Here is a 27,713-nt window from a genome sequence, read left to right on the forward strand (position 1 = left end):
TAGTCCCCTTGGAATTGCCAATTTAAAGCCAAGATAGCCGAAATGTTGAATATTTCCAATGAGGCTATGTGGCTTAAATTTGAATTTCCCAGTTGAGCAAATAATCCCGAATATCTGCGTTAATATCCCTCCAGCCTTGTAGATACAACACGGAGGGCCGGCCTGATCCGTACCACCTTCCAGTGGAATTGAAACAGTGTGTGAACTGTGTAAGCTTGCTGGGTAGTTTTATAATAATAATAATATATTCACCACTAAACCAGGAAATAACATATGAAGCTAAAATAACAAAACAAGGAACAGAGACAGCAGCATTTTTCAATTGCAAGTTAAGTTCCCTGGTTCCACCCAAGGAGAACCACAAGCATGAGAGGTGGGCCATACAACCGGTGGGAGTTCCACAACCGAAAGGTCTCATACTGTGAAAATACAAACCTTTGCTAATGTTACCACTTTTGTATTACTTGTAATCGCTCAAAAGGGCTGCGCCCATGGAGTCTAGATTGTTCTCTCTTTGTGTTCTCACTGATTTTCAAGCCAGGTTATTATAGAAACAAACAACAACAAAAAATATTGAATTCCCTGGTTTAGTGGATAACCTTGTTAATAGTAAATATTAGTCAGTGTGCGGCAATGACGGAAGTCATTTCAGTAGTGTACCAATGTAACATCTAGGTTTTGCCAGTTTAAAGGGACACAAAGCACCAAAACAGTGAGCCCACAGTAATCTCACTGCTCAAATCACTGCCCCATTTTGCCCAAGTGGCTAGTATGAGACTGCACATAAAGTTTCATGAAAGTTCAAATATAAAATGCATAATATTGATTACTGGGAAACACTGGCATTTATTGTATAGGTAGTACATAGGTCAGTAAAACGCACTCAGAGCCTGGTGCTGCCCCCTTTCACCTGATTATCACAGGGCAGAGGTTTACCCAGGTGCTGCCCCACAGTCAGTCCATACTTGTTGTCCGATTCCTTCTCCACGACTTCCTTTTTTAGTACAAAGCCACCTGGAAAGGTCAGGTCGAAATTCTCATTGGGTACAAAGCTGATGGGCTTCTCCTCCCAGATCTTGCCCAAGCGCTCCTGCCAGGCCTTCAGAATCATAGAGCGCTTCTCAGGAGGAGTATGTGCGATGCTGTAAGAGATCTGTGGCTCTAGAACCTGGAAGCCACAGAAGTGGAGGATGCCTTGCTGCAAAGAACATACAGAAGATTAATGTAAACCGGCTGAACCTCAGAGCAATGCGGTCACTGCGGTACAGAAAGCTGCCATATGTAATCAGTGTTAAAAAAACAGATTGTGCAACAACACAAAAAAACAGGCCATTTCAACCCTCGTGTTGCTTGAGACAACCCAGAAAATTAGCATGTTTAAATTGGACATTTATTTATGAAAGTGGGGTTGCTGTTGGCACTTCTTTTCCTTCCAACATTTAATTTCTATAGTGAACTCCTATCTACCACAGTACTTCTCAAACTTTTAATACTTCACCGAAGCTTGTGAAGGCAAACCCGGTCATCCATGTTTCTGCACTACATTTCCCATGATGCATCCAGGGTGCTACAGTTCCCTTACAAAAGCAGCATATTATCACTGCCGTCCAGCTCAGACCAAGTACTGATAGTACAGATTATTATTGTATTGAGGAGGAAATTAATTCTAGGGAGAGCCCTAGATTTTAATCAAACAGTACCCAAAACATTTTTTTTATGGGAATTGAGGCTATTTGCAACATAACTACTATAATGAGCTGTGATAATACAGAGTTGTAATAATACACCGAGCTGCAGTGGTTATGTTGCCAGACTGCCCCTTTAAGCATTTGGACTGTATGTAAATTGGTGCACGGAGGTTAGCTAGGGTCAGATGACCGTTACTCTTATACCAGCTGCTTTTTATACAGTACATTTGACTGATGAGATGAACCATCTCAAGGTCTAAATTACTGTAGATTATGGCTCTATGACACCCACTGGGTTATTAACTAAAGAAAGAATTCAAGGTGAATTTTTAATGTAAAAGGTCAGAGTAGACACACTAAAAGCATTGCTGACTTAGAGAATTCTTCCAATTTGCTTGTTTTGACCTTAAATTTGAAATTCACTTTGAATTCTGACTTAAGTGAAAAACCGTCTGTCCCAGAATATTGCATTGGAACCCATGGCTTACTAAACTCAAAATGTACACTTTTTATTCAGCAAACGCCAGGAACTCATTTACATACTACGTAATTATTGTACAACAGGACACTGTCTCCTGTACCTCTCTTACCTGTATGGGCCACAGAATGACGTTAATGTCGCCATTGATACCAGCAGGAGTATACATGGATTCCATGCCGCCAGTGGTGAAGGACAAAATTGCTTTCTTATTCTGTTTTAGGAAGAAAACAAGCAAATATTTGATGTAACACAAACAAAAAAGTGATGTAATCACCATGGAAACCGATTGAATGTTCCTGCTGATTGCTCTACAGCTGAAACAGTCACTATGGAAACCAATGGAATGTTCCTGCTGATTGATCTACAGCTGAAACAATCACCATGGAAACCAATGGAATGTTCCTGCGGAATGCTTTACAGCTAAAACAATCACCTTGGAAACCAATAGAATGTTCCTGCTGATTTCCCATTTTAACGTTGTACACCATTTGTATTCGGTTTAGTCTCGAGAGGAATATGTTTCAAAATTAAATAGAGAGATAGAGAGTATATGGTGTTGGATTAACCAACTCCGCAATCTCTAAATAGGTTACAAGAGGTACAGGGGGCTTAACCCCAAATTAAATCAGAACAGTAAAGAAAGAATGGAATGGAAGAGCACTCACATATAGTGGGTGTAGTCCAAGTTAATTCTCAAGTATATACCTCTTAGTATTAACGTCACATATAAAAAAAGAGGGGGGTATAGACCTTTATTAGAAAAAAGAAATAGATTATTAAAATTGGTAAAGAAGTTACCAATGAGTAGGTTCACCTAAATAGTGAGTGGGTCAAGTGAAATTTGATGCTCTAATGTAAAGAGTATATATCTAGGATAAAAGTTCCTAGGTTGCATATGGTAGTCTGTAGATAGGTCAATATGGGGGCCACTTATATGTAAAGTATAGAATAATAAAGCCAAAACATTGGCATTGGGCCATAAAAATATATATATATATATCAATCGATAGGGATATAAGGTGCCTGGCAGTGGTTATGGTAGCACAGGGAGCAAAAGACTGTTGTCACTAATACAGGCAACTGTGTCAGAGGGGTGTACACAGAGTAAAGAAAACCCTTTTTATGGAGTGATAGAAAACACCCACAAACCCCTTATATGCACAGGTACTGGGGTAATATAATATATGCTGATATAAAAAAAAAAGGTTCCTCTAATAGTACTTGATGCCTACTGGGGCATATAATGCACAAAAATTGAGGATAACAGTCAAAGATAGGGGTGCTATTGCTCAGAAAAAAACTGTGATAAGCCCCTCAAAAAAAACAAAACAGTACCCTAAAGTTGCCCTGGACTAACTGTCTGGCTCACACAGTGAAAAAGTAAAACTAACTGCTACTTCAAGGCAGCCTCAAGCATACCCCTATCATCCCATAAAGACCCTAGACCATAATAATATGTAAGAACATATTGCACCTAATAGAAGAGCAAACAAATAGTGAAAAATCCAGAAAGGGAAACCAAATCAAAGTTTAAAAATAGATTGCATCGGCAAAAACGGGTTGCTCGACGCGCGTTTTGGCGTCTCGATACGCCTTTGTCAAGAGCTGAACGGTGACTGGACTGGATGCCGGTTATAAAGGGAAGAAGTCCCTGCCACTTAGCAAAATCCACCAATCCGTATCTAAGAAGCATTCATAGAGATACGTAGTGACTATGACTCCTCCTATAGACTCTCATCCAATTAAAGACCGAGGTGGGAGTGGTAATATTCCGTTTGATGTAAAAAGAGCGAGCAATGTTAATCCACATCTAAAAAGTCGCTCATATGGGTACGTAATATGTGCAACCACCCCTGGAAAATCTCGTCCAATAAAATGTATATAGAGGGCGTGGTGAAGCTCCGATCCACATATCCAGTCAGTGGATGATTCAAATAAATCACTGTATCGGTTTTGTACATGTTATGCTTGCTGTGTCACTCACGAAATGTATCAGTATTTTGCTAAGTGGCAGGGACTTCTTCCCTTTATAACCGGCATCCAGTCCAGTCACCGTTCAGCTCTTGACAAAGGCGTATCGAGACGCCGAAACGCGCGTCGAGCAACCCGTTTTTGCCGATGCAATCTATTTTTAAACTTTGATTTGGTTTCCCTTTCTGGCTTTTTCACTATTTTTTTGCTCTTCTATTAGGTGCAATATGTTCTTACATATTATTATGGTCTAGGGTCTTTATGGGATGATAGGGGTATGCTTGAGGCTGCCTTGAAGTAGCAGTTAGTTTTACTTTTTCACTGTGTGAGCCAGACAGTTAGTCCAGGACAACTTTAGGGTACTGTTGTGGTTTTTTTTTTGAGGGGCTTATCACGGTTTTTTTCTGAGCAATAGCACCCCTATCTTTGACTGTTATCCTCAATTTTTGTGCATTATATGCCCCAGTAGGCATCAAGTACTATTAGAGGAACCTTTTTTTTTTTTATATCAGCATATATTATATTACCCCAGTACCTGTGCATATAAGGGGTTTGTGGGTGTTTTCTATCACTCCATAAAAAGGGTTTTCTTTACTCTGTGTACACCCCTCTGACACAGTTGCCTGTATTAGTGACAACAGTCTTTTGCTCCCTGTGCTACCATAACCACTGCCAGGCACCTTATATCCCTATCGATTGATATATATATTTTTTGGCCCAATGCCAATGTTTTGGCTTTATTATTCTATACTTTACATATAAGTGGCCCCCATATTGACCTATCTACAGACTACCATATGCAACCTAGGAACTTTTATCCTAGATATACTCTTTACATTAGAGCATCAGATTTCACTTGACCCACTCACTATTTAGGTGAACCTACTCATTGGTAACTTCTTTACCAAGTTTTATAATCTTTTTCTTTTTTCTAATAAAAGGTCTATACCCCCCTCTTTTTTTATATGTGACGTTAATACTAAGAGGTATATACTTGAGAATGAACTTGGACTACACCCACTATATGTGAGTGCTCTTCCATTCCATTCTTTCTTTACTGTTCCAGGAATATGTCTCACACCGGAATGAGCAGTTTTGCATGTACTGAACACAAATTCAAAGTGAATTTCAAATTTAAGGTCAAAGTAGCCGAACTGTAAAAATCCTCTAAGTCGGATATGCTTTCAGTTTGGCTACTCTGCCCTTAAATTTGAAGTACTCTTTAAAATTCTCCCTTTAGTGAATAACCCTGTATATGGTCTGCTACCTCATCTGCCAGTGATGTGTTACCTGCAATTTACTGGAGAGCAGTAAACTTGTAATCCACCTCCTTTACAGTTGAATATAAATCCCTCTCACCACAATAAATGGTTCTTTTTAATTCCTAGATACAGATCAGTTTGCAATGACGGTAATCAACCCGGTCTGTATCTCCATTAATATTTGTACACATTGTCTCACGGTACACACGCCGGTTTCTAACCCATACTATTGTGCAGCACTGCACACAAGGTTGGAGTTTAATAAATTATGGGGTAAAGAGAACTGCCGCAATATTTAGTTTGGCCATTAGGTGGTGCCCTACACATTTATGATGAGAAACGTGTCTTTTGCATTCAAACTGTGAATCATTAAAGGAACACTATAGTCACCTAAATTACTTTAGCTAAATAAAGCAGTTTTAGTGTATAGATCATTCCCCTGCAATTTCACTGCTCAATTCACTGCTCATTTAGGAGTTAAATCACTTTGTTTCTGTTTATGCAGCCCTAGCCACACCTCCCCTGGCTATGATTGACAGAGCCTGCATGAAAAAAAAACTGGTTTCACTTTCAAACAGATGTAATTTACCTTAAATAATTGTATCTCAATCTCTAAATTGAACTTTAATCACATACAGGAGGCTCTTGCAGGGTCTAGCAAGCTATTAACATAGCAGGGGATAAGAAAATCTTAATTAAACAGAACTTGCAATAAAGAAAGCTTAAATAGGGCTCTATTTACAGGAAGTGTTTATGGAAGTCTGTGCAAGTCACATGCAGGGAGGTGTGACTAGGGTTCATAAACAAAGGGATTTAACTCCTTAATGGTAGAGGATTGAGCAGTGAGGCTGCAGGGGCATGTTCTAGACACCAAAACTGCTTCATTAAGCTAAAGTTGTTCAGATGACTATAGTGTCCCTTTAAACTGACTCCTAAAACTATATTTAAAAACTATGGGTGGGTCAGTCTGCGTCACCCTTTGAGTTTCTCCATATATTGTGACACAGATGATAAACTCTCCCCCCCTCCCCCCTCCCCCCCCCCTGCTAAAGTGGGCACAGTCATTACAGAGAGCAGATGTAGCGGTTTGATGCATTCACCAGCAGAGGGGAGTGATTATCAAATGACTGGATTTATACCTTTTCTTTCACAACTGTATCGATAAAATTAGACATATTAAATTGACACGAATTTGTATTCCTAACAATATAGTGTCCCTCTCTGTACCTCTAAATAAAAAAAATAGAGAAAAAAAAAATATATTAACATTTGACTTAAAGGAGCTCTATAGGGTCAGGAACACAAACATGTATTACCGACCCTATAGTGTTAAACCACCATCTAGCCCCCCCTCTCACCCCCTAAATATAGTAAAATCTTACTTGTATTCAAGTCTGCAGCTGCTGCCTCTGCCCCTGATCTGCCTGCTTGGCTGACATTAGAAGTGGTTCTCTGAGCCAATCACAATGCTTTCTCATAGGATTGTTGGAACTTGTCCAGGAGGCAGATCAGGGGCAGAGCCAACACAAGTCAAACACAGCCCTGGCCAATCAATGCATCTCTATGAGGAAAGTTCAATGTCTGCATGCAGAGGACGGAGACACTGAATGTCAGTCACACTGTGCAGCACTGCCCCAGGAAGCAGCTTTAGCAGCCATCTGAGGAGTGACCAGTGGAGTTATCACTAGGCTGTAATGTAAACACTGCACGTTCTCTGAAACAAACAGTTTACTGCAAAAAGCCTGACAGGAATGATTCTACTCACCAGAACAAATACAATAAGCTGTAGTTGTTCTGGTGACTATAGTGTCCCCTTAAAGGGACACTATAGTCACCTGAACAACTACAGCTTAATGTAGTTGTTCAGGTATTATCTATAGCTCCCTGCAGGCAATCTAATGTAAACACTGTATTTTCAGAGAAAATACAATGTTTACATTGATTGATAGGAATACCTCCAGTGGCCGTCACTCAGACGGCCACTAGAGGGACTTCCTATCACGCAGGGCCCTAAAAAGGCCCTGTACACGTCAGACGTATTAAAATACGTCTGACGTGTTCAGGAGAGAGAAGGCACTGTGTGCGCGCCTTCTCTCTCCAGCCTGTCAGCGGAGGAGGGGGAGGGCAAAGACCGCGAGCTGAGCTGTCACTCAGCTCAGCTCGCGGCCGCGCACCCCGCGCGCATGCGCGGTAGTGCGCTCAGGACTTCAGAGGGCGGCATGAATGGGAGCAATGACGCTTCCATTTGGAAGCAATGACGCTTCCAAATGGAAGCGTCTGATTGCTCCCTGCTCGCGCCCGCCTATTTCGTCATTTTGACGAAATAGGGGGCGCGGCTTCACGAGGCTCCCGGCGCTGGAACCAGGTAAGTAAAATCTCTTCCCTGGAGAATCCCTTTAACTTGTTCGTGCCGAGGCTCCCTCATTGCTGATCACCTCTTTTCCTCCTGCAACATTACAAAATAGGAATAGGCCAATCCAACGTTCTTCATAAAGGAGCACACACTCACATTTTAACTTTTCACATAGGTAAGCATTGAATGAAAGCTTTCATATGGGACTTCTGTGGCACATGACCAAATTTTACTCAGTCCGTAACAGCCACTAGAGATGGACTTAACATTTCAATGTAAACACTGCAGTTTCTATATTTTTCTTTTTTTTTACTCCAATGTTTTACATTGCAGTGTTAAAAGGACAGGGACACTGCAGCCAGCATTAAAGCTGAGATGGAATGGTATGGGTGACTTTAGTGACAAGACAGAAAAGTCCTATTGGTTCCAAATAATTCTCTTTATGTTTAATAGACTGAGCTCGAAACCATTTACATGAACAAAAACGGTTTCAAGAATACTGAATGAACTAATTATAATAAAAGTTCTGCTCACCTTAAAATTCCCAGTATCAAACATGCCTTGCATGCTGTAAGCAAATCCCTGGGTTAAAAGACGATCAAACCAGCCCTTCAGAATAGCAGGAAGTCCAAACCAATACACCGGAAACTGCGGAAAGAGAACATATAATAAATATAATATATCACAAAATTCTAGTCCAGTTTGTAGAACTTGACCGGTCATGTCACAGGATTCCAGTGCAGTTTGTAGAACTTGACTGGTCAGGTCACAGGATACCAGTGCAGTTTGTAGAACATGTCCCAGGATCCCAGTGCAGTTTGTAGAACATGACCCGTCATGTCCCAGGATCCCAGTGCAGTTTGTAGAACATGACCCGTCATATCCCAGTGCAGTTTGTAGAGCATGACCGGTCATGTCACAGGATCTCAGTGCAGTTTGTAAAACATGACCGGTCATGTCCCAGGATCCCAGTGCAGTTTGTAGAACATGACCGGTCATGTCCCAGGATCCCAGTGCAGTTTGTAGAACATGACCGGTCATGTCCCAGGATCCCAGTGCAGTTTGTAGAACATGAACGGTCATGTCCCAGGATCCCAGTGCAGTTTGTAGAACATGAACGGTCATGTCCCAGGATCCCAGTGCAGTTTGTAGAACATGACCCGTCATGTCCCAGGATCCCAGTGCAGTTTGTAGAACATGACCCGTCATATCCCAGGATCCCAGTGCAGTTTGTAGCAATGAGTGGAGTACCACTTACCCACAGATACCTGGGGCATCACACAAGTAGCCTACATGGGCAGGTTCCCAAAAACACAATCAAGGTTATTCACCAAACTAAAGCTAAGGGGAAAAGGAAGTTGTGACTATGGCCCAGTTAGAGAATTTTTCCAGATCTGCTATTTTGTGCCTCTGTTTTTCCATGTGGATTTCATTTGTTATAACTCAAGGTTGAGTTAATACCTAAATATCGACGGTTACCTGGAATATGACCAAATCAGCAGCTTCCAGTTTCTTCTGCTCTTCAACTATGTCTTTGCTAAGACGGCCTTCTTTCCAAGCCTTCGATGCTTCAGGGGAATACTTGAAGTTATTGGGATCTTCGGGATCTCCTGAGAGATAAAAACAGATAATATTACAGAGTTTGGATGAGACAGATTTACCACCATTTCTGATCCCCTGAAGATTGCAACAAAAACATTAATGGACCTTGTGATACGGGGTCTCTTGTACTAGATTGGTATGGTGACAGTCACCGGTTCCGTAAGGGTTAAAGTGAAACCATTGCTTTGGAAATGAGCTGACGAGTTGGTGTAAGAATATAGCGCTCTGTTAAACCCTTGCCATTGTATTCCATGGCGGCTGGTGATTTAATACACAAGTACTGAAGCAGATCACATGATCAATGCATGTTTGGGGGCAATACCTCTTATCTGGTCATAGATATGTTCCCACTGGAGTACATGAATATACATGGTACTTTATGTATGGCACAGGTACATATCTCGGAATTACACAAAGTCAAGCTTCCAGTGAAGGGCAATGAAGAATGATTGAATTCCTGTTTCACATCAGGTAAAAGTCGTGAAACACACGGAGCCTCTAATACAGACTGGCAGAGCTAACATTCAGCTTACAGTCTATAAACCTGAGACATATCTAGAAGAATCCACTAGGCGGCTATTTTGGTATAAAGTTACTACATATTCACTATATAGGGGTGTGACACTAATCGATTCATTGTAGTAAAAGAAGATCTGAATGGGAATATTTAGGCTCAATCAGCTGATCTCCAAAATTCGCAAACTCTGCTGGAAACCCACAACTTTAGCCTAAATTTTGCCACTGATTTCAATCCTGTAAAATTATGAGTTTAGTCAATAAACCCCTACAGTGTTAGATCTTCACGACTGTTATCTCCATTTACAGCAAAAAACTATTCATAAAACTAACAATGTATCTTATATCCACAGACTGAATTCTCAACATGTTTATTGTAGTGTAAAGACACATTACTGGGAGTATTATTACTGTGGAGCTCTGTTATACACTCAGACACATTACTGGGAGTATTATTGCTGTGGAGCTCTGTTATACATTAAGACACATTACTGGGAGTATTATTGCTGTGGAGCTCTGTTATACACTCAGACACATTACTGGGAGTATTATTGCTGTGGAGCTCTGTTATACAGGCACATTACCGGGAGTATTATTACTGTGGAGCTCTGTTATACACTCAGACACATTACTGGGAGTATTATTACTGTGGAGCTCTGTTATACACTCAGACACATTACTGGGAGTATTATTGCTGTGGAGCTCTGTTATACACTCAGACACATTACTGGGAGTATTATTGCTGTGGAGCTCTGTTATACACTCAGACACATTACTGGGAGTATTATTACTGTGGAGCTCTGTTATACACTCAGACACATTACTGGGAGTATTATTGCTGTGGAGCTCTGTTATACACTCAGACACATTACTGGGAGTATTATTGCTGTGGAGCTCTGTTATACACTCAGGCACATTACTGGGAGTATTATTGCTGTGGAGCTCTGTTATACACTCAGACACATTACTGGGAGTATTATTGATGTGGAGCTCTGTTATACACTCAGACACATTACTGGGAGTATTATTGCTGTGGGGCTCTGTTATTCACTCAGACACATTACTGGGAGTATTATTGATGTGGAGCTCTGTTATACACTCAGACACATTATTGGGAGTATTATTGCTGTGGAGCTCTGTTATACACTCAGACACATTACTGGGAGTATTATTACTGTGTGGCTCTGTTATACACTCAGACACATTATTGGGAGTATTATTGCTGTGGAGCTCTGTTATACACTCAGACACATTACTGGGAGTATTATTGCTGTGGAGCTCTGTTATACACTCAGACACATTACTGGGAGTATTATTGCTGTGGAGCTCTGTTATACAGGCACATTACCGGGAGTATTATTACTGTGGAGCTCTGTTATACACTCAGACACATTACTGGGAGTATTATTACTGTGGAGCTCTGTTATACACTCAGACACATTACTGGGAGTATTATTGCTGTGGAGCTCTGTTATACACTCAGACACATTACTGGGAGTATTATTGCTGTGGAGCTCTGTTATACACTCAGACACATTACTGGGAGTATTATTACTGTGGAGCTCTGTTATACACTCAGACACATTACTGGGAGTATTATTGCTGTGGAGCTCTGTTATACACTCAGACACATTACTGGGAGTATTATTGCTGTGGAGCTCTGTTATACACTCAGGCACATTACTGGGAGTATTATTGCTGTGGAGCTCTGTTATACACTCAGACACATTACTGGGAGTATTATTGATGTGGAGCTCTGTTATACACTCAGACACATTACTGGGAGTATTATTGCTGTGGGGCTCTGTTATTCACTCAGACACATTACTGGGAGTATTATTGATGTGGAGCTCTGTTATACACTCAGACACATTATTGGGAGTATTATTGCTGTGGAGCTCTGTTATACACTCAGACACATTACTGGGAGTATTATTACTGTGTGGCTCTGTTATACACTCAGACACATTATTGGGAGTATTATTGCTGTGGAGCTCTGTTATACACTCAGACACATTACTGGGAGTATTATTGCTGTGGAGCTCTGTTATACACTCAGACACATTACTGGGAGTATTATTGCTGTGGAGCTCTGTTATACACTCAGACACATTACTGGGAGTATTATTGCTGTGGGGCTCTGTTATACACTCAGACACATTACTGGGAGTATTATTACTGTGTGGCTCTGTTATACACTCAGACACATTATTGGGAGTATTATTGCTGTGGAGCTCTGTTATACACTCAGGCACATTACTGGGAGTATTATTGCTGTGGAGCTCTGTTATACACTCAGACACATTACTGGGAGTATTATTGATGTGGAGCTCTGTTATACACTCAGACACATTAGTGGGAGTATTATTGCTGTGGAGCTATGTTATACACTCAGACACATTACTGGGAGTATTATTGCTGTGGAGCTATGTTATACACACATACACATTACTGGGAGTATTATTACTGTGGAGCTCTGTTATACACTCAGACACATTACTGGGAGTATTATTGCTGTGGAGCTCTGTTATACACACATACACATTACTGGGAGTATTATTACTGTGGAGCTCTGTTATACACTCAGACACATTACTGGGAGTATTATTGCTGTGGAGCTCTGTTATACACTCAGACACATTACTGGGAGTATTATTGCTGTGGAGCTCTGTTATACACTCAGGCACATTACTGGGAGTATTATTGCTGTGGAGCTCTGTTATACACTCAGACACATTACTGGGAGTATTATTGATGTGGAGCTCTGTTATACACTCAGACACATTACTGGGAGTATTATTGCTGTGGAGCTCTGTTATACACTCAGGCACATTACTGGGAGTATTATTGCTGTGGAGCTCTGTTATACACTCAGACACATTACTGGGAGTATTATTGCTGTGGAGCTCTGTTATACACTCAGACACATTACTGGGAGTATTATTGCTGTGGAGCTCTGTTATACACTCAGACACATTACTGGGAGTATTATTGCTGTGGGGCTCTGTTATACACTCAGACACATTACTGGGAGTATTATTACTGTGTGGCTCTGTTATACACTCAGACACATTATTGGGAGTATTATTGCTGTGGAGCTCTGTTATACACTCAGGCACATTACTGGGAGTATTATTGCTGTGGAGCTCTGTTATACACTCAGACACATTACTGGGAGTATTATTGATGTGGAGCTCTGTTATACACTCAGACACATTAGTGGGAGTATTATTGCTGTGGAGCTATGTTATACACTCAGACACATTACTGGGAGTATTATTGCTGTGGAGCTATGTTATACACACATACACATTACTGGGAGTATTATTACTGTGGAGCTCTGTTATACACTCAGACACATTACTGGGAGTATTATTGCTGTGGAGCTCTGTTATACACTCAGACACATTACTGGGAGTATTATTGCTGTGGGGCTCTGTTATACACTCAGACACATTACTGGGAGTATTATTGCTGTGGAGCTCTGTTATACACTCAGACACATTACTGGGAGTATTATTGCTGTGGGGCTCTGTTATACACTCAGACACATTACTGGGAGTATTATTACTGTGTGGCTCTGTTATACACTCAGACACATTACTGGGAGTATTATTGCTGTGGAGCGCTGTTATACACTCAGACACATTACTGGGAGTATGATTGCTGTGGAGCTCTGTTATACACTGAGACACATTACTGGGAGTATTATTGCTGTGGAGCTCTGTTATACACTCAGACACATTACTGGGAGTATTATTACTGTGGAGCTCTGTTATACACTCAGACACATTACTGGGAGTATTATTGCTGTGGAGCTCTGTTATACACTCAGACACATTACTGGGAGTATTATTGCTGTGGAGCTCTGTTATACACTCAGGCACATTACTGGGAGTATTATTGCTGTGGAGCTCTGTTATACACTCAGACACATTACTGGGAGTATTATTGATGTGGAGCTCTGTTATACACTCAGACACATTACTGGGAGTATTATTGCTGTGGAGCTCTGTTATACACTCAGACACATTACTGGGAGTATTATTGCTGTGGGGCTCTGTTATACACTCAGACACATTACTGGGAGTATTATTACTGTGGAGCTCTGTTATACACTCAGACACATTACTGGGAGTATTATTGCTGTGGAGCTCTGTTATACACTCAGACACATTACTGGGAGTATTATTGCTGTGGGGCTCTGTTATACACTCAGACACATTACTGGGAGTATTATTACTGTGTGGCTCTGTTATACACTCAGACACATTACTGGGAGTATTATTGCTGTGGAGCGCTGTTATACACTCAGACACATTACTGGGAGTATGATTGCTGTGGAGCTCTGTTATACACAGACACATTACTGGGAGTATTATTACTGTGGAGCTCTGTTATACACTGAGACACATTACTGGGAGTATTATTGCTGTGGAGCTCTGTTATACACTCAGACACATTACTGGGAGTATTATTACTGTGGAGCTCTGTTATACACTGAGACACATTACTGGGAGTATTATTGCTGTGGAGCTCTGTTATACACTCAGACACATTACTGGGAGTATTATTACTGTGGAGCTCTGTTATACACACATACACATTACTGGGAGTATTATTGCTGTGGAGCTATGTTATACACACATACACATTACTGGGAGTATTATTACTGTGGAGCTCTGTTATACACTCAGACACATTACTGGGAGTATTATTGCTGTGGAGCTCTGTTATACACTCAGACACATTACTGGGAGTATTATTGCTGTGGGGCTCTGTTATACACTCAGACACATTACTGGGAGTATTATTACTGTGTGGCTCTGTTATACACTCAGACACATTACTGGGAGTATTATTGCTGTGGAGCGCTGTTATACACTCAGACACATTACTGGGAGTATGATTGCTGTGGAGCTCTGTTATACACAGACACATTACTGGGAGTATTATTGCTGTGGAGCTCTGTTATACACTCAGACACATTACTGGGAGTATTATTACTGTGGAGCTCTGTTATACACTGAGACACATTACTGGGAGTATTATTGCTGTGGAGCTCTGTTATACACTCAGACACATTACTGGGAGTATTATTGCTGTGGAGCTCTGTTATACACACATACACATTACTGGGAGTATTATTGCTGTGGAGCTATGTTATACACACATACACATTACTGGGAGTATTATTACTGTGGAGCTCTGTTATACACTCAGACACATTACTGGGAGTATTATTGCTGTGGAGCTCTGTTATACACTCAGACACATTACTGGGAGTATTATTACTGTGTGGCTCTGTTATACACTCAGACACATTACTGGGAGTATTATTGCTGTGGAGCTCTGTTATACACTCAGACACATTACTGGGAGTATTATTGCTGTGGGGCTCTGTTATACACTCAGACACATTACTGGGAGTATTATTGCTGTGGAGCTCTGTTATACACTCAGACACATTACTGGGAGTATTATTGCTGTGGAGCGCTGTTATACACTCAGACACATTACTGGGAGTATGATTGCTGTGGAGCTCTGTTATACACAGACACATTACTGGGAGTATTATTACTGTGGAGCTCTGTTATACACTGAGACACATTACTGGGAGTATTATTGCTGTGGAGCTATGTTATACACTGAGACACATTACTGGGAGTATTATTGCTGTGGAGCTCTGTTATACACTCAGACACATTACTGGGAGTATTATTGCTGTGGAGCTCTGTTATACACTCAGACACATTACTGGGAGTATTATTACTGTGGAGCTCTGTTATACACTCAGACACATTACTGGGAGTATTATTGCTGTGGAGCTCTGTTATACACTCACACACATTACTGGGAGTATGATTGCTGTGGAGCTCTGTTATACACTCAGACACATTACTGGGAGTATTATTGCTGTGGGGCTCTGTTATACACTCAGACACATTACTGGGAGTATTATTGCTGTGGAGCTCTGTTATACACTCAGACACATTACTGGGAGTATTATTGCTGTGGAGCGCTGTTATACACTCAGACACATTACTGGGAGTATGATTGCTGTGGAGCTCTGTTATACACAGACACATTACTGGGAGTATTATTACTGTGGAGCTCTGTTATACACTGAGACACATTACTGGGAGTATTATTGCTGTGGAGCTATGTTATACACTGAGACACATTACTGGGAGTATTATTGCTGTGGAGCTCTGTTATACACTCAGACACATTACTGGGAGTATTATTACTGTGGAGCTCTGTTATACACTCAGACACATTACTGGGAGTATTATTGCTGTGGAGCTATGTTATACACACATACACATTATTGGGAGTATTATTGCTGTGGAGCTCTGTTATACACTCAGGCACATTACTGGGAGTATTATTACTGTGGAGCTCTGTTATACACTCAGACACATTACTGGGAGTATTATTGCTGTGGAGCTCTGTTATACACTCAGACACATTACTGGGAGTATTATTGCTGTGGAGCTCTGTTATACACTCAGACACATTACTGGGAGTATTATTGCTGGGGAGCTCTGTTATACACTCAGACACATTACTGGGAGTATTATTACTGTGGAGCTCTGTTATACACTCAGACACATTACTGGGAGTATTATTGCTGTGGAGCTCTGTTATACACTCAGACACATTACTGGGAGTATTATTGCTGTGGAGCTCTGTTATACACTCAGACACATTACTGGGAGTATTATTACTGTGGAGCTCTGTTATACACTCAGACACATTACTGGGAGTATTATTGCTGTGGAGCTCTGTTATACACTCACACACATTACTGGGAGTATTATTGCTGTGGAGCTCTGTTATACACTCACACACATTACTGGGAGTATTATTGCTGTGGAGCTCTGTTATACACTCACACACATTACTGGGAGTATTATTGTTGTGGAGCTCTGTTATACCCTCAGACACATTACTGGGAGTATTATTGCTGTGGAGCTCTGTTATACACTCAGACACATTACTGGGAGTATTATTGCTGTGGGGCTCTGTTATACACTCAGACACATTACTGGGAGTATTATTACTGTGTGGCTCTGTTATACACTCAGACACATTACTGGGAGTATTATTGCTGTGGAGCGCTGTTATACACTCAGACACATTACTGGGAGTATTATTGCTGTGGAGCTCTGTTATACACTCAGACACATTACTGGGAGTATTATTGCTGTGGGGCTCTGTTATACACTCAGACACATTACTGGGAGTATTATTACTGTGTGGCTCTGTTATACACTCAGACACATTACTGGGAGTATTATTGCTGTGGAGCGCTGTTATACACTCAGACACATTACTGGGAGTATGATTGCTGTGGAGCTCTGTTATACACAGACACATTACTGGGAGTATTATTGCTGTGGAGCTCTGTTATACACTCAAACACATTACTGGGAGTATTATTGCTGTGGAGCTCTGTTATACACAGACACATTACTGGGAGTATTATTGCTGTGGAGCTCTGTTATACACTCAGACACATTACTGGGAGTATTATTGCTGTGGAGCTCTGTTATACACTCAGACACATTACTGGGAGTATTATTGCTGTGGAGCTCTGTTATACATTCAGACACATTACTGGGAGTATTATTGCTGTGGAGCTCTGTTATACATTCAGACACATTACTGGGAGTATTATTGCTGTGGAGCTCTGTTATACATTCAGAAACATTACTGGGAGTATTATTGCTTTGGAGCTCAGTTATACACTCAGACACATTACTGGGAGAATTATTGCTGTGGAGCTCTGTTATACACTCAGACACATTACTGGGAGTATTATTACTGTGGAGCTCTGTTATACACTCAGACAGATCAATAATATTGACCTCCTAGAAAAGAGGGATAATATGATAGAAGAGAGGGACAGAGGGATTTGGGCCCAAAATAAGGACCGACCTCTTTAATAGGGACACTAGGAGATGTGCATAGTGTGTGTTCTTTATCATCTTGCTACCTTTACAACAATCATGACAGCCGTAGCGGTATTCTGAGAGCACAGACTGCAGTCTGAGTTACCTAAAATGTCATCCCGTGACAACACAGGGTTAAATTTCATGGCGTAAAGATCGGACACAGTGACCTGCCAGCCTCTCTTCTTCAGAGCTTCCAGAGACGCTTCCTTCATGGCATAGCTAAATGAGGTCTTCTCCTGGTGGGCCAGGACCACAAGCGCCCTTTTACCTGGAAACAAGAAGAACATGGAAAACGAGGGGTTAGCAGTTAATAGAACATGTGACGCAGCATGACATGATAAACAATACAAATAACTGGCACCATTACAGCGTGACGTCCCCGTTCGAGTTCCAGCAATTTATTAATTGTGGCCAGTTTTCCTGTCACACTACTGCTAGGCGAGTACTTCTATATATAATAATAAATAATAAACATCAAGCTAGTCGGCAAGTTAAGTCACTTGGCAGCTGCTGATAATTTAAGATAAATGGTATATCTTAATTAATGTTATACTCTTTCATTCTCCTCAATTGTTGAAAATAATGGAGCGGAAAGGATTGGTTGAACTATCCTAGCCACTTCAGCCCCTGGAGATTTACATCATCTGAGTGACAATCAGGAGTATGTGTTTCATTACGGTCTTTCGGTTTTTATAGGGACACACAAAGCACAAAAATCCCGGTATCTCAATGTAGTATTGGTGTAAGAATCCTGCAATGTTAACATCTGTCAGTCAGTGTGTCTCTAAGTGGCTCTCACTTCCTCATACAGACTACAGTAACTGAAAGTCCTCACAATTGGTTCCTTAATTATCAGCTCCCTTCAAGATAAGGAATGGCACTAGCCAGGGATGCCCACTCTCACCCCTCCTATTTGTCCTAGCAATAGAGCCATTCCTGACAGCTGTCCGCAGCAATCCCCAAATCCGGGGCTATCGATATCCAGGGGGGGGGGAGGTGAGGATCTCTGCTTTCGCGGATGATGTTCTCTTCTCCATCACGGACCCACTCCACACACTCACTCGGGTACAGACAGAAATAGAGACATTCGGAGCATTATCAAATTTCAAAATCAACACCGAAAAATGCGAGATCCTAGGGATCTCCATACCCCGACTTTACAGACCCACATCCGAGAGTCCCACAATTTCACCTGGACACAAGGAGGCCTAACATACCTAGGAATTCACCTAACCCCGACAATCAAAGTCTTATATACGCAGAACTTCCCTACCCTCATAGATACTATAGGTCGAGACCTTAAAAAGTGGGATTTACCCCATTTCTCATTAATGGGACGTGTTGACAAAATAAAAATGATGATTTTGCCAAAGACGTTATACATTTTCCAGGCCCTACCTATTCCCCTCCCGGGAGAATTTTTCCGACGCATGCGATCCATGCTTACGAAATACACGTGGGGTCATAGGCCTGCGAGGTTGGCCTATTCCACATTAACATCCACACCCGGGATGGGAGGGCTGGGATTGCCCACCTGTACAAATATTATGTAGCAGTCCTACTCACACGCGTTAAGGAATGGACAAATGTGGAAAAGACAAAAGCCTGGTACAAATTGGAACAGAGTTTTGCGACAATGCCTCTCCACACACTACCCTGGCAAACATGCCAGCTTACAAAACTCTCCCCTACACACCACCCACTTATCCACAACACACTCCGGACATGGAGGCGACACAGGGAGGGTTGGGGACTGTCCCGCGGACTCTCTCCGTTTTTCCCTCTAGCAGACCCAGATTTCCAAAATGGCCATGGACACGCCACACTAGCCCGGATCACTGGGACCACCTGCCCAGACGTGGCGGTAGTCCTGTCAGAGGACAACCCACCTAAAATAAAAGCCTTCCCAAAACCAGACAGGCGAGAGACATTATTAGATACTATGGCTAGGGCTCAGCTGAACCATTTCCTGACCCACTCGGTTATCCCGATAGGGGAAAAAAAAAAAAGAGACAAGACACCATTTGAACTTTTATGTACCCAGGGGAGCAAAATTAGTCAGCCATTTACCGCATCCTCCAGGACAGAAACAGGAGACCTAACTAGACCCTCATTTCAACGTAAGTGGATGAGGGAACTTCACATACACATGACAAATGACGACTGGACACACATCATGAGCTCAGGGATAAGAGCCCCAATCAGCATAGCCCGCAAAGAGACTTTTTACAAAAGGGTCACCAGATGGTACAGAACACCAGCTCAACTCCATACCTACTGGCCAACAGTTATCGATCAATGTTGGAGGTGCGAGGCAGCACAGGGGGACATGGAACATATATGGTGGGGATGTGGACCCCTTATACTTGCAGACATTAAGAAACTTATTCCCCTAAGAATACAATTGTCTCCCTCCCAAGTACTATTAGGATGGCCCCGGACTCTTACAGACCCATATAAACCTGAACATTCTCATAGGTGAGGCCAATGCCCTGATCCAAATGCACTGGCGACAAAACAATATACCCTCAAGGGAACAGTGGGTCCAACGGGTGGAAAGAACTAGAGAATTAGAGGAGATTCATTGGTCAACCCAGGGCAAGAGGGACAAATATTCCAAAACTTGGCAACCCTGGCTTAATTACTGGAAGGCCCCCTTGCAGGGACTACACCCAAGATCACCCACGGTTAGAGTATATACACGTGCTGTACACAGATATAGGATATGACTTACTACAACAGCAGGAGAAATCTAAACTATACTAAAGAGTGGACACAACAGGATACCTTACCACCCTGCCCCATACCCTTCCACCTACCTCCCTTCCCCTCAGCCTTGTCCCCCACTCACTACCATATCCTACAAATTCTACAAGGCACCCGACAAGGTTACACGGACGATAATGTTCGATTTAATAACTATGTATAATATTACTGAACCCCACTATGTTATACCTATTTAAATACCCTTGTCTCTTCTGTATCCCTTGTTTTGATGACTTATTGAAAAAGCAATAAAAAAAAATATATTAAACAAAAAAAAAAAAATCCCGGTATTTCAATGTAGTATTGGTGTAAGAACCCTGCAATGTTTACATCTGTCAGTCAGTGTGTCTCTAAGTGGCTCTCACTTCCTCATACAGACTACAGTAACTGAAAGTCCTCACACTTGGTTCCTTAATATTTCTTTATTGGGCTGGAGACTGAACCACTGATAGTCTGGATAATCTAAGAAGAGGAGGAACTGCGGACGGGGAAAAGGGGGTGAGGTCATATATAAACTTACATTATATTAATGCAAGTGGAAGTTTGGAACTCTTCAGCTATGGAATCAGCAGAGCGTTGGTGATTTTTATACACCATGTGTCTCAGCACTCGGTGACCCCCCTCTGTGACTTTATGTGATCTTCTGCTTCGTGGCCGAGTTGCTGCCGTTTCTAAACGATTCCACTTTCCAATAATGCCACTTACAGTTGACCGTTGAATATCTTGCCGGAATTAAATTTCACAAACTTACTTATTGCAAAGGTGACGTCCTATGAGAGTACTACGCTTGAACTCACTGAGCTCTTCGATCCATTTTTTTCACATATGTATGTAAATACAGACTGCTGGCTAGGTGCTTGGTTTTATACACCAGGGTAAGACTATTGACTCTGTTCGGGAGTTTGTTCGTTTTCAAACTACCGAACTAGACCGACCGCAAGCCCTGATTCTCTGCAACTGTTTTTGGCATGGGACCATGCCTGCAGTCGGTCAAATAAATGACTTCCATATAATTCCTGAACGGATCTGGGTGATTTTTTTATATGTTGGTCACCCAGATCGGGACAATCAGGGATGTAAAATTTTTGGGGATATTATGTGTTTTTTTCTGCCTGGAGATAATGAAGTTAATACAGTATCTGACTATCTTCCAGGCAGAGAGGAGGGATTGTGTGCTGTGTGTGGGAGTGTCGTGCCTTGTAACCTTATTGTTATTGGTCTGTGATGTTGTAAATCAGTCTACCATCAGGTCCATGTGAGCATACCCCTTGCATGGGGATTTTCCTATAAGGCCAAGTGTGGCACCATTAAAATCAGTTCCTCTTCACCCTTAACATAGAGCCTAATCTCATGTGTGGAGGGGACAGCTATATTCACTCTGGGGATTGCTATACTCCTTATACTCCCCTGGATTCTAATCACTAGCTCTTATGAGAGCTGTTCCTGCTATACTCTCTGGAGTAGGAGAGGTTCACCCACTGGAAGCTGGATCCTGGTCTTGGGTCCAAGGTGGGTGGAGGACGGCGAGACCCCAGCCAAACTGCCGCGGTTTGTGGGGTCTACTGTGCTTATAGTGTCTGGTGGAGTGCTTTGAGTCCTCGTTGAGCACTAGGAGCATCGATTGACGGAGGCACCCGGTTGGGGTGCCAGGCGGTCCGTCATACCCACCACGCAAGCTTCCTTAACCAAAATTTAGATGACTAATTGTGCTTTGTGCAGGTAACCGCCATCAGAGTTTTTCTTGACAAAAGGAGTGGAAACTGGCTGGGACAAACTGGAAACACTTTAAATGTTGGCACAGAGTATAATGAATGGGGATGCAGGTTCTTCCAGAGTCAACAGAAAGGCAGGTTTCAAGAAACAGATATGTTAAGGGCAAATCAAAGCCATCAATTCTTAATAAAAAAAATTTGATAAACACACACACCCCAAGCAAACTGCTGGAGAATCACCGTGACAAGGCCAATTTCTGCTCAGTTTTAGATCGGCTATGGAGATAGAATATTCCTCACTGTGGAATTTCCTCCGCGCACTGAGGCCCCTTAGGGAATAATCTTACCCCCAATAAGCCGCTGGTAAGACATGTGACAAGTGTTCTGAACAAGAAAATCACTGTATTAAAACACAAATCCTATCCTCTAGCTACGGGTAGATGCCATTCCCTGCATTGCTTGTGGATTATGGAAGTTATTATTATTTATAAAACGCCAACAAATTCCACAGCGCTGTACAATAGGTGAACAGATGAATTATAACGAGTAATGGGGAGTGACATGCATTCCTCCACCCGCAGCAGTACCAATGGTAGGACACGTGATATACCCAGCTCTGTCTGCGGTATCCATGGATGTATTCATGTTATTAAAGGAGTGGCACCTGATCTTCGTTATACTCTGCCGGCTTGGGATCTATCTGGGTGCCAAATGACGGTGCCGCTTCATAAACAAATCTTCCAGAACCACCGGCAGAATACACTTACATGGCATACTCTCTAATGAAAGAAGCCCATCACGTACCCTCGGAAAAGAAGATTTATCAATAATTCTGGGGAGAAATAAACAGCCCCAGACCAATCTTGAGCATGGATCAACATGAGTGTTTCTTTTACTTTGTAATATTGTTTTGAAAATTCAGTAAAAAAAACAACAACAACAAAAAAACACATCTCAACAACATCACCTGCTGCATGTGCTGATCAATATATAAAACATTTAAACATTGAACAATGATTTAAATTAGGCAAATCAGTTTTTTTATTTGGTGATTAGCACATAACCCCCATTGAAGCCTTGAAGGTGTGTTCCCGGATTTATATAAACAGGAAAGACTCATTTTAAATGGTCGGATATGAAAACCTTGACAAAAGTTATTTCAGAGACAAAAACAATAAATGAATGTTAAATATGAGAACAGTAACTAAGACAAGGAAGATCTAGAATAAGCCCCAATAAGTGCTCGCAGTAGTGTGCTGGGCCTGTACATACAGGTTCTGCTCTGTAATGTGAGGATGCGTGTTTAATAGCAGGGCGTGCGCTGTAATATATGGTTAATAAAGGGGAGAGCTCCCTTGTGTAAATATTGATGGGAGTGATTTACCCCTTAAATATACTGATAATCTATGTGGACTTGTTCGAGCAGGGTCCTTAGTGAACTTTCATTAAGATCAAAATCTTTGATAGTTTTTCCTCATTAATTGTTAAAGTCTACAAAATTGTAAAGCGCTGCAGAATATGTTGGCGCTATATAAAACATCAATAATCATGAACCATTACGATAAAACTGTATGTTTTATTTTACATATAAAAATAAGAAAAGGGCTTTTAAAGCATTTAAATCGGACCAATCAGATGCATCCTATATAAGATATAAGGAAGCCAATAATACTTGCAAAAAGGCAATTAAAGTGGCTAAACTAGAAAATGAGAAATTGATAGCCAAAGAATGCAAAACCAACCCCAAACATTTTTTCAAGTACATTAATTCTAAAAAAACAAAAAATGAAAGTGTAGGTACACTGAAAACAGAGATGGGTCTGTTAGTCAATGAAGACCAGGAAAAGGCAGAAATTTTAAATAACTTTTTCTTCGGTATATATTAATGAGGATCCTATGGCAAGAGATATGCATATGATTGCTGCAACAAACTTGCAGATAACTTGTGATTGGATAACTCGAGATAAGGTGCTACAGCTATTAAAGAAAATTAATGTAAATAAAGCTCCGGGGCCTGACGGTATCCACCCATGAGTACTTAAGGAGCTAAGTGGGGAAATAAGTGAACCTCTGTATTTAATTTTTCAAGATTCTTTTGTTTCAGGTATTGTACCGGAGGATTGGAGGAAGGCAGATGTTGTTCCTATATTTAAAAAGGGTTCAAAATCCTTGCCTGGAAATTATAGACCTGTGAGCTTAACTTCTGTGACTGGGAAATTATTTGAACGGCTATTAAGGGATAATATTCAGGAATTCATTGGGAAGAACTGTGTTATTAGCAATAATCAGCATGGTTTTATGAAACATAGGTCATGTCAAACTAACCTAATTGCATTCTACGAAGAAGTAAGTAGAAATATAGATCAGGGTGTTGCAGTGGATGTGATCTACTTGGATTTTGCCAAGGCATTTGATACGGTTCCTCACAATAGGTTAGTCTTCAAACTAAAAGAAATTGGTCTAGATGAATATTCTTGTTCTTGGGTAGAACAGTGGCTTAAGGATAGAGTACAGCGAGTTGTCATAAATGGTAAATTTTCAAGCTGTACAAAAGTGGTAAGTGGTGTCCCTTAGGGTTCTGTTTTGGGACCGCTTCTATTTAACATGTTTATAAATTATCTTGAAATGGGCATTGAAAGCCATGTATCAGTGTTTGCAGATGACACAAAACTTTGTAAAGTAATAAAATGTGAGCAGGATATTGCCTTGCTGCAGAGGGATTTGGATAGATTGGGGACAGGGCACTAAAATGGCAGATGAAATTTAACGTAGAAAAATGCAAAAGTTATGCACTTCGGGGTTAAGAATGCACAAGCAATTTACACCCTAAATGGTAGTGAACTAGGGATAACCACACACGAGAAGGATTTGGGAATTGTTATAGACAACAAATTAGGTAGCAATATGCAATGTCAATCTGCAGTTAGTAAGGCCAGTAAGGTTTTGTCATGTATAAATAGGGGCATAAATTCTCGAGATGAAAATATAATTTTGCCTCTTTATAAATCGCTGGTAAGACCACACCTTGAATATGCTGTGCAATTTTGGGCACCTGTTCTAAAGAAGGATATCATGGCACTAGAAAAAGTGCAGAGACGAGCTACAAAATTGATAAAAGGAATGGAGCATTTTAGTTATGAAGAAAGGTTAAAAAATTTAAATCTCTTCAGTTTGGAAAAACGGCGCCTTAGAGGGGATATGATAACATTATACAAATATATTCGGGGCCAGTACAAACCTTTATCTGGAAATCTATTCATAAACAGGGCTATACATAGGACACGAGGTCACACATTTAGGCTTGAAGAAAGGAGATTTCATCTAAGGCAAAGAAAAGGTTTTTTTACAGTAAGAGCAATAAGGATATGGAATTCATTGCCGGAAGAGGTGGTTTTGTCAGAGTCTATACAGATGTTTAAATTGCAATTGGATAAATACTTGCAAAAACATAACATACAGGGATACAATTTCTAATTAGTGGGGTAATAGCTGCTTGATCCAAGGAGACATCTGACTGCTATTTTGGGGTCAAGAAGGAATTTTTTCCTAGTTTGTTGCAAAATTGGAAGCGCTTCAGACTGGGTTTTTTGCCTTCTTTTGGATCAACAGCAAAAGCATATGTGAGGAAGGCTGAACTTGATGGACGCAAGTCTCTTTTCAGCTATGTAACTATGTAATATTTGGGGAACCCTGGGTCTATTCATCCAACGGACAGGGTTTGCAAGGTGCCCAGTACCTCAAATATCATAACCCTTTTATGGTACCCAGCAACGGATTGAAACCCACCAAAGATTCAATTACATTCATATAGCACTACCATATTCCACAGCGCTGTACAATAGGTAAACAAGACAGACACAAAATTCGAACAAAACATGATTGACATACTGGAACCTTGGGTTAAACGTGCCCAGCCTAAACAGCTTTCAATCCAAAACATTCAGTTATTCACCAATATTTGAAAATATAAAGTGAATCTCAGGTTTCAGGCCTCAATAGCGGGAGATATTCTCATAGCTGGGTGAGTATTCAGTTGGTTATTTGGTGTAAAATTGTAAGTTAATATTGAATTCCTGATCTCTGACACCTGTTAACGTGTATTACTGGGCAGTAGCAGTCATGTAATGATAGATGCAGATACTCTCAAGCACTTTATAAGGAGTTCCTTGCAACAATAAGCCCATCTACAGACATTTCATTCTTTAACAATGAGAATACTGGCCTATTATTGAAGAGTGAATGGTCTCATTAATTGCATTAAAACCTGTTTAACCCATTTTTTCAATAAAACAGATGGCGTTGGAATATATTCCCATTAGCTGGGGACATTGTCCCCTACGTGACAGTAGTTTATATCAGACAATATTCCAATGCATGCAGGAACAGAACTTAATATATATATATATATATATATATATATATATATATATATATATATATATATTATTTATGCATTTAATTACCCTCACAATAACCTCCACCTTTACATACATCACCCAGCCCTCCCCAATCTCTCTCTCTCTATAACAAGCTCCTTCATATTAGAAAGCCCCCCACTATGAGCAAATAAATAACATTATCCCCTGGCTGTGTTAGGGTTAACTGCCCCCCAATATAAATTAATAACCCATGGCAGTGTGAGGGTTAACTGCCCCCAGTATAAATTAATAACCCCCTGGCAGGGTTAGAGTTAACTGCCCCCCAGTATAAATTATTAACCCCTAAAAGTGTTAGGATTAACTGCCCCCCCAGTATAAATTATTAACCTCTGGCAGTGTTAGGGTTAACTGCCCCCCAGTATAAATTATTAACCCCTGGCAGTGTTAGGGTTAACTGCCCCCCAGTATAAATTATTAACCCCTGGCAGTGTTAGGATTAACTGCCCCCAGTATAAATTATTAACCCCTGGCAGTGTTAGGGTTAACTGCCCCCCAGTATAAATTATTAACCCCTGGCAGTGTTAGGATTAACTGCCCCCAGTATAAATTATTAACCCCTGGCAGTGTTAGGATTAACTGCCCCCAGTATAAATTATTAACCTCCGGCAGTGTTAGGGTTAACTGCCCCCCAGTATAAATTATTAACCCCTGGCAGTGTTAGGATTAACTGCCCCCAGTATAAATTATTAACCCCTGGCAGTGTTAGGATTAACTGCCCCCCCCCCCCAGTATAAATTATTAGCCCCTGTCAGTGTTAGGATTAACTGCCCCCCCAGTATAAATTATTAGCCCCTGGCAGTGTTAGGATTAACTGCCCCCAGTATAAACTAATAACCCCTGGCAGGGTTATCCCCCTATCCCCTCACTCACCAGTCATGGTGTTCACTCAGCTCCTTCCAAACTAAGAAGAAGGAGAATGTTTTTATCCAGGAGGAGCTATGGGCGCGGCCTGTGCAGCGGGT

General features: G+C 41.2%; 1 protein-coding gene across 1 annotated transcript; it reads right to left on the minus strand.

The window, feature by feature from the left end:
* Positions 1-826: 826 nt before the first annotated feature.
* NQO1 (NAD(P)H quinone dehydrogenase 1) lies at positions 827-27,713 on the minus strand. The gene is made up of 6 exons (XM_063438387.1): positions 27,622-27,713; positions 17,938-18,102; positions 9,235-9,365; positions 8,290-8,403; positions 2,279-2,380; positions 827-1,198 (listed from the first exon to the last, which is right to left on the minus strand). The coding sequence occupies exons 1-6, from the start codon at positions 27,626-27,628 to the stop codon at positions 884-886; spliced, it is 834 nt and encodes a 277-aa protein (XP_063294457.1). The 5' UTR covers positions 27,629-27,713; the 3' UTR covers positions 827-883.

This window comes from Pelobates fuscus, chromosome 12 (genome assembly GCF_036172605.1).
Source record: "Pelobates fuscus isolate aPelFus1 chromosome 12, aPelFus1.pri, whole genome shotgun sequence".
Taxonomy (NCBI): domain Eukaryota; kingdom Metazoa; phylum Chordata; class Amphibia; order Anura; family Pelobatidae; genus Pelobates; species Pelobates fuscus.